This window comes from Labeo rohita, chromosome 2, assembly GCF_022985175.1.
Source record: "Labeo rohita strain BAU-BD-2019 chromosome 2, IGBB_LRoh.1.0, whole genome shotgun sequence".
Taxonomy (NCBI): Eukaryota; Metazoa; Chordata; class Actinopteri; order Cypriniformes; family Cyprinidae; genus Labeo; species Labeo rohita.
The window spans coordinates 19,018,578-19,031,024 of NC_066870.1; the positions used below are offsets into that span (position 1 = coordinate 19,018,578).

At 41.9% G+C, this 12,447-nt stretch overlaps 1 protein-coding gene across 1 annotated transcript in view; it reads left to right on the plus strand.

Annotated features, from left to right (window-relative positions):
• zswim5 (zinc finger, SWIM-type containing 5) overlaps nt 1-12,447 on the plus strand; it is a 43,571-nt gene that overhangs the window by 23,575 nt on the left and 7,549 nt on the right. The window contains exons 2-10 of the mRNA XM_051128516.1: nt 2,625-2,981; nt 4,276-4,424; nt 4,844-4,994; nt 6,080-6,256; nt 6,345-6,521; nt 7,749-7,895; nt 8,067-8,204; nt 10,601-10,858; nt 11,442-11,577. Of these exons, the coding sequence (XP_050984473.1) occupies nt 2,625-2,981; nt 4,276-4,424; nt 4,844-4,994; nt 6,080-6,256; nt 6,345-6,521; nt 7,749-7,895; nt 8,067-8,204; nt 10,601-10,858; nt 11,442-11,577 (1,690 nt within the window). The remainder of the gene's footprint in view (nt 1-2,624; nt 2,982-4,275; nt 4,425-4,843; nt 4,995-6,079; nt 6,257-6,344; nt 6,522-7,748; nt 7,896-8,066; nt 8,205-10,600; nt 10,859-11,441; nt 11,578-12,447) is intronic.

The window sequence follows — 12,447 nt, forward strand, 5'->3', positions numbered from 1 at the left end:
ATGAGCCTATGGGCTCATCTGCTCTTTCGTAACCTCACCGACGGATCACGTCATGGACAACCGTCATGGCTGATCCTAACACGCGTCGCTCAAAAATCCACTGTCACTGATCAGCACATTTTGTGATAGCTGTGCTTACTGAGGCTATTGTCATTATTGGTACTAGTACAATATTTAAAGTCCCCATGAAATCAAAATTAGTATTTTCTGTACAGTGAATGGCATGTAGTGCACAATAGAGGCGATAGGGAATGATTCAAACAGTGTAAATATGCTTTCGGTTTTGCATTGTGTTAAGAGAACAGCGGCAGCGCACGCGGTCTGCTCCGAACTTTGGCTTCGGTCCAGAGACGCGATCGCACGGAGTGGATAATATACACGAATCTGCATATTTTAAACATTTTTAAAATTGCACAGCCTCAACATGATTATAATCACTATTTTGTTTTAGTAAGAGTTTCATATTGAATCTAGGGGATATCATTTAGACTGTGTCTAAATGCGGCTTCACCGAGCTCAAGGGCTCTGGCCTAAGCAGACTGAAACGCTATTGGCTATTTTAAAAAAGAGGGTGGGGCTGCTCGATATGTCCTGCCCTGTTTTCCTGTTTCAGTTTAAATGACGTCACCACATGTTTCAAGACACTTCAGTGGATCTTTAAACACCTAAATGCATTCAATTTCAGTGGACAAGTGTGATTATTTGTACCGTTTCTCTCTCTTACTCTGAACATAAAAGCCTCAAGTCATCCCTCTGCAAAACCGGTATCTGATAAAGGATGACACAAAGGAGGAGTGGACTCGGACAGCACAGGGCCAGCAGAATGACTCCTCTTAAAAGCAGCTGGGAAATGTACTTATTTCAGCCACCATTACGGTTAAACATTATCATTGTAGGGAGTCTCGCTCGGCTCCATTTGATACTGGGTGGGATGTGTCCTTCATGTGACTAATGCGACTCGGCTGTTGAAAAGATCAAGCAAAACTGACAACGATAGCTAGTTCAAATTCAGGCCTGTTTAGTCTCAGCTGTAGTTTTTATAGGCCAAGATAATGCATAATCTGATAATGCAAAGGTTCACATGAAGGCACCCTCATTGCTTGGGGCATTTTCAAAATGTAAAACAATTCAGTCTTTGCATACGTTGTGGCGTGCAAGATGAGCCATTGTTTGCCTTGCAAACATACATTGGGCCTAGCACGTTTGAAGTTTTTGCCCCCAAAAAAAACAGGTCATAAAACCTTTCCATAAGTCATGTTCTGCAAAAGAGCTGCGCTAGCTTCATAAAGAAATGTCAGTTGCGGCCCAACGAAAGCGCACGGTTTGATCATTCTCGCCATAGTCCTCAAAAGAAAAATGAACCTTATAAATGCACTCCCTTCTTACACACTCCTGTGGACATTTGTCTCTCTAACCAAATTCACTTTGAACTCCGCATTGTGCCAAAAGTAATTTGCAACACATAGGGGCACTCCCTCTCCTTTTCTGTCTTTTATCAAAATGAAAACAGACATCACCATAAACTCCCCTTAATCAGATGGCTCTGTTGTGTTGGCTGTGCCTGAAAGGGTTTGGCAGTAAATTGGACGTCGGATTTCTTTTCTCCAAAATCTCGGGGCTGAGGAGGGGGCCGACTTCTCAGAAGAACTCGTCTGGAAAAGCCTTTTGTGGGATTTGGCAAGGGAACAGCCGGCTTTGCTCATGCTTATTAGGCACCCCTGTCGCACCAGCCGAACCCTAGAATTAATTGTGATGTGTGCGGTTGTCTGTTTCCCCGCACATGTGTGTGTGTGTATATAATATATATGTGGGCACATGTAAAGACACCTCCTTGCTCTGGTGCAGTTTGTTCTGGTCACGGAGGCTTTATTCATCATCTGGACCCATTTGTGGGCATATGGGGTGGTAACAAATGAGACTCGCCCTGCTTGTTCCTGTCGACAGCCTGTTCCCTGAATCATCTCAGCTGTTGACTCTGCAAGGATACATGGGATCCTGAATCTGTCACTTGTAAACCTACATAGATTCAAATGATCTCTGAACCCATGTAGCTTCCTGTGCATTGTGATGAACGGCTCTATTGCAATGCTTTAGAGCGATACAGTAATTCTAATCCCCCAACCCCCTTCCTTTGGCTTCCATCATTAATAATTTAAAAGTCAAAGTGAAGAATGAGCCCTCCTATTGGCCACAAAGACATGCATACAGTCTTTCTTCGTGCTTTAATTTCTTTTGGTACATTGCAGAAACTGAAACCAGAGCAACATCTTTGTATGTTTAATATTAATTGCAGTCATCTGATGTCTTCAAAAAGGCTTTTTCAAGATTTTTGGAGGGGATTTTGAGTAAAATGATGGTTTAAGGGCCTCCCGCAGCCAATTTCCTATAGTGCTGTACTGTAGCATGATCTACTAGGATTTGGAGATAGCACTGCAATTGGATAGCATCTCGCATATCTTGTGGTTTGGTAACCACTAGCTACCAAACTAGTCTCTTGTACAGTCAAACAATCAGATGGATTCCTGGTTAACAATCTTGACTTACAACGTCCAGATCCATTTACGCTTGTCAAAGTACTTCAAATGTCATTGTTTAATTTTTCTTCTCTCTCTCTTCCAATGCAGGTTTTCACCTCAGCGGCACAGTCACGGAGCCGGCAACGCAATCCGAGCCAGAGACGACACACAAGGTGGCCATCAGCTTCGACCGCTGTAAGATCACATCAGTAACGTGCGGCTGTGGCAACCGAGACATCTTCTATTGCGCGCACGTGGTGGCGCTGTCCTTATACCGCATCCGCAAACCCGAGCAAGTCAAACTGCGGCTGCCCATCTCAGAGACACTTTTCCAGATGAACAGAGACCAGCTGCAAAAGCTGGTGCAGTACCTTATCACAGCCCACCACACGGAAGTGCTGCCCACCGCCCAAAAACTGGCAGATGAAATCCTGTCCTCCAACTCTGAGATCAACCAAGTACACGGTGAGCAGCGTAAACGAAGAGTCACATGATTAAAATACCTTTCTATTGAGTTTACACTCTTTCAAAAGCTTTATTCAACACACTGTGCAAAAATAAATTCCACCTCTTCCTGGTGGTTTATCCAAGGAACCTCTGAAACCAGGAAGTCCATCCTCTTGAACTCTGACCTTGTTTAAAATAGGAATGAAGGGGTCAGGCAGAAACCCCTTATCAATGTTTAATCAGTGAATCCGGAATGCGCAGAATGTGTTAACCTGCCAAGATGTTGGATCAAAAGTACAAAAGGACACCTACACCAGAGTCCTGCTTATACAAGGACACACAGCACCTTCTGTTTATAGCAGTTTGCACCTCACCAGCCCATTGCAGCCATTATAAAGCCATTAAGTACACTAATAATTTACTATTATGCTGAACAGGGTTACAGTCTACCGCAATCTAACGCATTACAACAAGCGCTCTTATTTCAAAGCACTTTACATCCAGCACAGCTGGCTCCATAGATATCCTATACGCTCATAGTATATAACACCAGTGCTTATGTCACACACTGATGATAATCTAGTGTATGTAAGTTGTTATTGCTCCCCTAAGTCCACCCAAGCCTTTTAAGAGCTAATCTCTAACTCAAGATGGATCTTCTTATCATATAACACATGCCAAGGACAGGGAAACGTGCAAGCAATGCAGAATCAAGCATTCCGCTTCCATATATAGCGTTTATATATGTTTAATACCCGCAGGGGCACCCAAAGGGGGCCAATAGGCAGATCAGCTCTCGATGCAGTCTGTATATGAAGCAGCTTCATGGTGTCTTTAAGTGGAATTCAATAGGGCTGAATGTGCTGATGTGTTTTGTTCTGGAATGGGGGGGTTGTAAACCTAAAGTGCATCGACATATTGGAAATACAGTAAGACCTTCCTCAGATAAAGTGATTGCCTCTAATGCATTTGGCTTTTCTTTCCTTTTTTCCTTTTGCAAATCGCAGTGGAAAGCAATCTTTTAAGAATCAAGCCTTGATAGCTATGATTTGACTCACCTCAGTATGTAATGGTAAAAAAAAAAATATGGGTATTCTGCCAAAAGGAAGTGATATTATTGATTTCGCCTGTGGTTTAGAGTAAGCAGGCTCAGGAAGTGCTGTTTTTCAAAGTGTTAATGTGTACAAGCAGATTTTTTCTGGCTATTGTTGAATTGCATAAGCTTGTAACCCAAGCTCTGTTTTTCCACCGATAAATGATATATGTTATTGCTGAAAGTATCCAAAGTTAACCGGCTGTATTTCTCTCCCAGGGGCCCCGGATCCCACAGCAGGGGCCAGTATTGATGATGAGAACTGCTGGCACCTGGACGAGGAGCAAGTGAGGGAACAGGTCAAGCAGTTCCTCTCTCAGGGAGGATACTATGGCTCAGGCAAGCAGCTCAACTCCATGTTTGCCAAGGTGAGACGCTCTCGCTTTTTGTGTGTGTGTGTGTGAAATGCTCAGTGCGAAATGTGCTATTATGGTGAATTATGGGCCCATGAAATCCTAGGAGGCCCATTTAAATCAATGTATTTTAATTAAATGTCAAGCTGCCTCTTATTTTCAATAGCCAGCACAGTTCATTGCTTTACCTGTCTGCTATCTGAAGATTTGAAGGACTGCACTACAGCCTTTGATTATTGATGTTGAATATAGTGCTCAAACACATGCATAAGCATTCTGATCTCGTAGTCCTTTCAGCTAAAACACTTACATAAGATGCTTTATGCACTAATTACTTGCTTTGTTCTTCAAAATATGATGCTGATTTGTGTGAGATACAGGTGCGTGTCAGTCTTCTATTTGATGCATGAGGTTAAACCAGGATTTTTGTGCAGGTGAGGGAAATGCTGAGGATGCGTGACTCAAACGGGGCGCGGATGCTTACGCTCATCACGGAGCAGTTCATGGCGGACCCGCGCCTATCTCTGTGGCGACAGCAGGGCACAGGCATGACTGACAAATGCAGGCAACTCTGGGATGAGCTAGGTGAGTTTATCTTCTTAACCTGTAGGGCACGTTTCTAAGTCATCATGCTTGTTTGTCCTGTAACAACATTGTTATCAAGCAATCAGAGATTTCAGGGGTTGGTTAGAAGGTTTGGCCTATGGCTGTTTGATAGGATGCAGATCACATGGTGACCCAGGAACATGTCCTACTAGGCTAAATCACATTTTTCTAAGCATTCGTATTTGAACACTGACATATCATCCCTCTTCTGTAGTTCTACAAACCTGAACCTTAATCATTAGTACTTACTCTTCTGCTCGTTGGTTCAATATTCTTAGCCTTAAGCACATTCGTGCATGGCACCGTCTGACCTGCAGCAGTTCAGTCAAGGCAACTGGATCAGCGTACGACTGACTTAGTCTGCGGCACATGCAGAGGACCGGCCGCCCACCTCTATCGGGATGGCATGAAAGGGCCAGGATCAATGAGCTTTAAAGCTGCCTTCTATTGATCGGGCCATTTAAAGAGGTTGATGAGAGCACATCCTGAAGAGGCTCATTTGAGAGCTGCGTCTCTGGCTTCCTTTTCCTTCGAAACGGTTGTAGCTGTAAACAAGGCGCACATGCCAGGTTGACCACGCATTCTGATTTCACAAGAGCAGGCGCATCACTGTGACCGGAGCGTCTAATAAATGTGCAAGACAGTTCAGTGTTTTAGTTGACAGCTACTCTGATTGGCCGGAGCTCAGCAGTTTGGCCAATCAGGGCTGCATGTACATGACAGCAATGGAAAAAGACGCAGGCCAGCCATCTGTTACCTAGATACAAAAAGGCATCGCCAGTTACACAAGCCCACCAGACAACCCTACACCTGCCAAATTTCATATGCTCCCCAGTGCCAGTTTTTGACGTTGATGCACTAGAGGCTCATCTATTAAATGGGCTGCTTTTTCACATTTAGGAGCGAATCAAAAGCTGCGTTTAAGACCGGTTAAAAAGTGTATAAAAATAGGCAACCTAAAATTCAATATCTCCTTTATTCTTTTTATGCTCATTTTACCTTTTTAGTTTCTGTCTCGCTCACACTTGAGTTTCTAAAAAGGTTTGTGCACTGTGGGTTTGCAGGTGCGTTGTGGGTGTGTATCGTGCTGAACCCGCACTGTAAAAGCGAAGAGAAGAGCGGCTGGCTGAGACAGCTGAAGAAATGGGGAGACATGGACATCTGCCCTCTAGAGGACGGCAATTACGGCAGCGAGCTGCCCAACATCACCAACGCTCTGCCACAGAGCAACCTGGCTCAGGGTAAGCCTCCGTTCACTTGCTCCAAACCTGAAATTATCCACTTATCTCAATGTCTGTTGCTCACATAACTATGTTTTACTCGGCGTAGACTCACTGGCCCGGCCTAGAAGAACTGTGTTCACGAGAGCAATGGAGGCTTGTGACCTGCACTGGCAGGATAGTCATTTGCAGAGAATTATCAGTAGTGACTTCTACATGTCCCCGGCCTACCAGAGAGAGGGAGAGAGCCTGCTCTTCAACCCCCAGGGCCTGCCACTGTGGCTGGGTATGCATTTACATACTTTTCAGCCATTTCAGGTTCTGTTTGTCCATGTTGATTCAGTTCAGAGCAGCCAGTAGGGAGTTTTTGAATAATAAAGGCATGTTCACACCACTGTGAAGTTTTAATAATCACTCTATTTCTATAGAATAGGGAAGTTCACACCATAACAATAATGGCAGAGATAGTAATAAACAATAAAACATTGACAGCCATTTAGAATCAACCTGTGCTTGAACGTTTATATCAACAGATGACGTACCTGCAGTATGCACTTAAAATAAACAGTGTTATTGTTGGCGTAGACGCTAATACATCCGGGTTCTACAGGTTCTAAAGTCATTATTTTTGTTTTCTTTGTGCACAAAAAGTATTGTTGTAGCTTCATAACATTACGGTTGAACCACTGATGTCAAATGGACTATTTTATCAATGTCCTTACTACCTTTTTGGGCCTTGGATGTGGTAGTTGCGGATTGGTAGTTGGGATTTCATCAGAAATAGCTTAATTTGTGTAGATAAACAAAGGTCAATTTTTTTTTTTTCCTTTCATTTTTGGGTGAACTATCCCTTCAAGTCTAAGAGGGAATGTGGCTTTCAGTAAGACCCTTCCCAGAGATTGTCTTACTATAGGGAGATGAGAGGGTCTGTATTACTTAGTGCTGGAGAAAGTGTAATGGCTAACTTGGATCATGTGTCCCTTAATAACCAATCACATCACAGCCTTAACGTCATTGAATTTCAATCAGAGTTGTACGACAGTCAGTCGCCATTTACGGATACCATAGGAATAAATGAGAAGTGACGTAAGCGTCCCACTTTGGACGTCTGTGACTTCTCTTATAAAACAGCACTTTTTTTGTGGTAAACTCTAAAAATAGTTCAATCCAAAAGTATTGTTTGGTGTAAAACATATTGAAGGTTAGCAGATACGCTGTCGGTTCATTAAATGATAAGCTGTTTCCTTAAAAATGCTTTGTATTCAGTGTAGTAAAAAAACGGCCTCTGGTCTCCTTTCCCACATACTGCCAAAACGGAAGTGTTAGCTTTAGCCATTATGCTTTTTTGACTTGCCCTCTAGTGGCTTTGACCTTTCCTGCTGTGTGTAGTTATCTGTCTGTTTTGACTTGTGCATGATCCAGCAGTTTCCATTAGAATTTAGTCTGAAATTGAAACCGTCCCATCTGAGAGGAGCCCCGTCATGTTTATATTGTGTCATGTGACTTGTTCCAGATCACGTGCCTACAGCATGCGCCAGGGTGGATGCTCTGCGTTCCCATGGTTATCCTAGAGAAGCCTTGCGTCTGGCTGTTGCCATAATCAACACCCTCCGGCTCCAACAGCAACGGCAGTTAGACATATACAAGCATCAAAAGAAAGGTAACACACATTGTTCTGCTTTGGATAACATACGACCTTACCCCAGTTTGTAGACATCGGAAGATTTAATGTTTGTACTGCAGGACTTTCAGTTTTCTCAGGGAATTTTATACACTGTAATTGTGTGCTTGAGCGTTTAATACAAGTAAATATCTCCCGTTGTTTTCTCAGAGCTGCTGCAGAGGGGAATGACCAACACCACCAATCTGGAGGGCTGGGTGGGCCACCCCCTCGACCCCATTGGCTGCCTTTTCGCTACCCTCACAGAGACGTGTCGAGTGGAGGATGACAATACCATGGATACCGGAGGTACACAATTATAGGCTGTCATTGGGCTTCTGTCCTTTTACGACTCTCCGAGACGCCTTGGGCATTATTCGGTTCCTCGCTCAGCAACTGGCCTGTGTCTTTGAGAGCTTCATTCAGTCTGCTGGAGCCCCATCTCCTCGCTCTTTACAATTGCCCTCCTTTTCTGAGCAGTGTTAAGGGGTGCTATTGTATCAGAAAGGTCATTCTGCCCACTCAGTGGTGTAAAACGTATAAAATCAATCAGCATTTGCATTCCATACATCCCTCCCAGCTCAGGCCAATGGAAAGTGTCGGCCATTGTATTCCTGTAGTGAGGAACCCACAGAGAGGCATTGTGTGCCTGAATAATACTGGCAAATGGTACTGTGACTTGGAAGAGTTTGTGCATATCTGTGCGCCTGTCCCGTCGTAGCGCTCCCCTTTTGGCCACGGCGCTGTAGCGGTCGTGTTGGCTTGTGTGTGCGCCTGTTGTGCGTTACACTGTATGTTTGTGTGTGTGCTAGAGAGCATAGCTCTTTGTTTGACTCTGTTGCACAGTTGGAAACATCTGGCATGTGCTGGGATGGGGGCGGACTCTTGGTTTTATCCAATCAGCATGTCCGAAGGTCAGGATCTTAGCTTAGCAGGACCAGCAACAGCAGCTGTAGCGGCGGCAGCAGCAGTGTGGAAAGCCAAAACAATGCTTTCTCTAACTTCTTTGCTTTACAACTCAGGCGGATTACTGTAAACCAAATCTCTGGAAAGGACACCATAACTTGGTTAAATTGTTTTTTGTGCATTTTTTTGTTTTCTGATGAACCAGTAGAGATGTTATTTTCCAGTGTAGCATGGTGGTGAACCCATTGATCCCTGTCCGTTGCCCACTGTACAAACAGGCCAACAGGATAAATTTGCTAGGGGGATTTAAGTGAGCTGGTGATGAGGGTCTAAATTCTTAGCAAACAGATGGTGTTTTTCCTCAGTTTCCATGTAGATATCCTTAGACATTGATACAGATGACTTAGTCTGTGGTGTTTATACATGTTATACGTAAGTTTGGGGTCAGTAAGGGATTTTTTTTTGTTTTGTTTTGTTTTGTTTTGTTTTTTTTGAAAGAAATACTTTATTTAGCAAGGGTGAAGACTTAAATTGTAACAAAAAAAAATAAATATATTGTGTTCTTTTGAACCATCTATTCATTTGAAGAATCATGAAAAAAGTATCAACAATATTAATTACTGATAAGAAATGTTCCTTGACCTCCAGATCATATTAGAATGATTTTTGAAGGATTGTGTGATGCTGAAAACTGAAAATTCAGCTTTGCCATCTATATTTTAAACTGTATGAAAATAATCATTTTATGTAGTAATACTTCACAATATTACAGTTTTACTGTACATTTGTTCAGATAAATGCAGCCTTAGTGAGCATAAGAGACTAACATTTTAAAAGTCGCACCGTGCTGAAACTTTTGAACTGTAGTGTATATTTATTTGATCCAAAGTACAGCAAAAGCAGTAACATTTAAATAATTTTACTATTTAAAATAACTGTTTTAAATTTGAATATATTTTACAATGTGATTTATTCCTGTGATTTCAAAGCTGAATTTTTAAAATTCATTAAAAATTCATTCATTAAAAATCATTCTAATATTCTGAAAAAAAAAAAAAAAAAAAAAAAATATATATATATATATATATATATATATATATATATATATATAATATTATTATTATTATTATTATTATTATTATTATTATTATTACTGACTCCAAGCAAGTACAGTGTATAATGTTACAAAAGCTTTTAATTTCAGATAAATGCTTGTAGATGTTTGATCTTTCTATTCATCAAAAAAATCCTGAAAAAATGTACTCAACTGTTTTAAATATTGAATAATAATAATAATAATAATAATAATAATATTAATATATTTCTTAAAATCAGCATGCTAAAGCATATTAGAAGCATATCAAAAGCATATTAGAAGACTGGAGTAATGATGTTAAAAAATCAGCTTTGAAATCACAGGAATAAATTGCATTTTAAAATGTATTCAAATAGAAAACAGTTATTTTAAATAATAAAAAATATTTCACAATAATCACAATTGCACAATTACTGTTTTGTTTTTTTTTTTTTTTTCTGTACTTTAGATCAAATAAATGCAGGCTTGGTGAGCAGAAGAGGCTTCTTTAAAATAAAATAAATAAAAAAAGCATTAAAAATCTTCTAAAATCTAAAAATCAAAAACTTTTGACTGGTAGTGCATGTACTTGCCTCGTTTTTAGCTTCGCATTTTTATATTTTCTAAAACTTCTTTACTGCTTTTTCTCTGCAAAAAGAACATTTTCTGCAAGCTGTAAATTGACATTGACAAAACCCATTGACAAAGTGTTGTGTCCTAATAGATTCCGGTGAGCCCAAGCCTCCAGTGTACCAGCATGTGCCGGTGTGGGGATGCCCAGATGGAGGGGAGTCGTACCTGGCGCTGGCGCTAGAGGTGGCGCTAATGGGTATGGGGCAGCAGCGGCTAATGCCCGAGGGCCTGTATGCCCAGGACAAGGTGTGCCGGAACGAGGAGCAGATTGTGGCCAAGCTGCAAGAGATGGAGCTGGATGACGTATTGGTGCAGACACTCCGCAAACAAGCCATCCTCCTTTTAGAAGGTACAAACTCTTTGTTCTCAATATCACGTTTACTTTTCAACCTTTTGCTCTTGTCATCACCCCGTAGGCACTATCCTCCCTGTGTGGAGCTGTTTCCTCCCCTTTCTGTTCTTTTGCTTTTCCCACAACCTTTTTCCCCCATGTGGATCTCTGTCTACTTTTATCTTTTCCTCCTCCCCAACTCTAGCCTGGATGTATGTGAGTGTGTGTGTGAGAGAGGGAGCGCTATGCCTGTAAAAAGATCTGCAGGCTGGCCTCTGCAGTGTCCCCAACTCCCTTCCCCAAAACAGGCCACCCTGCATCTGAGCCTCCCACTGACACGCGGTGTAACCTTAGAGCAGACATCTGCGCTGCTACTAGGGAGGACAGACTCTGTCAAAGCCCATGAGGCCTTGCCGCCTGTTTGCCTTCTCATCGTCCTCCCCAGCCGTCCCAGCGATACGCTCCACTCAGATTTCTCTCTCTCACTTGCTTTGCGTGCCCTCACTGACTCACCAGCCTCCTGTCCATCAAGCCTGACTCAACGCTGCAATCTGATATTATGGACAGTGCAATTCTGATGTGCCCTTCTCCATATGTCCAGGTGGTCCCTTCAGTGGTCTGGGGGAGGTCATCCACAGAGAGAGCGTTCCCATGCACACGTTCGCCAAGTATCTCTTCACCGCCCTCCTGCCGCATGACACCGACCTGGCGTACAAACTAGGCCTTCGTGCAATGAGGTAAGACTCTTTCTCTCCATTCTCTCCATGTGTATTAGCTTTGATGTCTGTACATGTTAAAGGGATAGTTCACCCAAAAATGAAAATTCTGTCATTAATTACTCACCCTCATGTCGTTCCAAACCTGTAAGACCTTTGTTATAAATATCTTAAATTGTGTTCCGAAGATGAGTGAAGGGTTTGGAATAGCATGAGGGTGAATAATGAATGACAGAATTTTCATTTTTGGGTGAACTCTAACCCTTTGAAATCCTAAATGTAGTCTGCGCCGATAGCGGGACCTTTTCCGATCCCGCCCCCCTCTCTCTCTGCTCCCACTTTGCTTCCTGTCAGCTCTACACTGTCAAAAAAAACAAAAAATAAATGTTTCTAAAATTCATTTTTAGCTCATTTTTCACAAAATGTACAGTGTTTCATACGTGGGAAAACAGACCAAAACTATTGCTGACTCATCTTGTACTGTGCTGACGTCCAATCAAATGTTTTCTAGGATGACAATGCCCCTCCCCCTAAAACACCTTTAACTTACTCGCAGGTAGCAAATGTGGTTTTGGCTGTGGCATAAATAAGTTATGTAGTTTATTATTTGTTTTTCCTTTTAAAAAATGGTATGAGCCCTTTGTAATGCCCCAACTTCCTTTTTTTTCTCAATCTTTTTTTAAAAATGGATTTAAAGACTCTTATGCTCAACAAGGCTGTATTTGTTTGATTAAAAATACAGTTAAATAGTATTATTGTAAAAAATGTAATTTATTCCTGTGATATTAAAGCTGAATTTTAAACAGCCATTATTCCAGTGTTCAGTGTCACATGGTCTTTTAGAAATCATTCTAATATGCTGATTTGCTGCTCTTATAATTATTATCATCA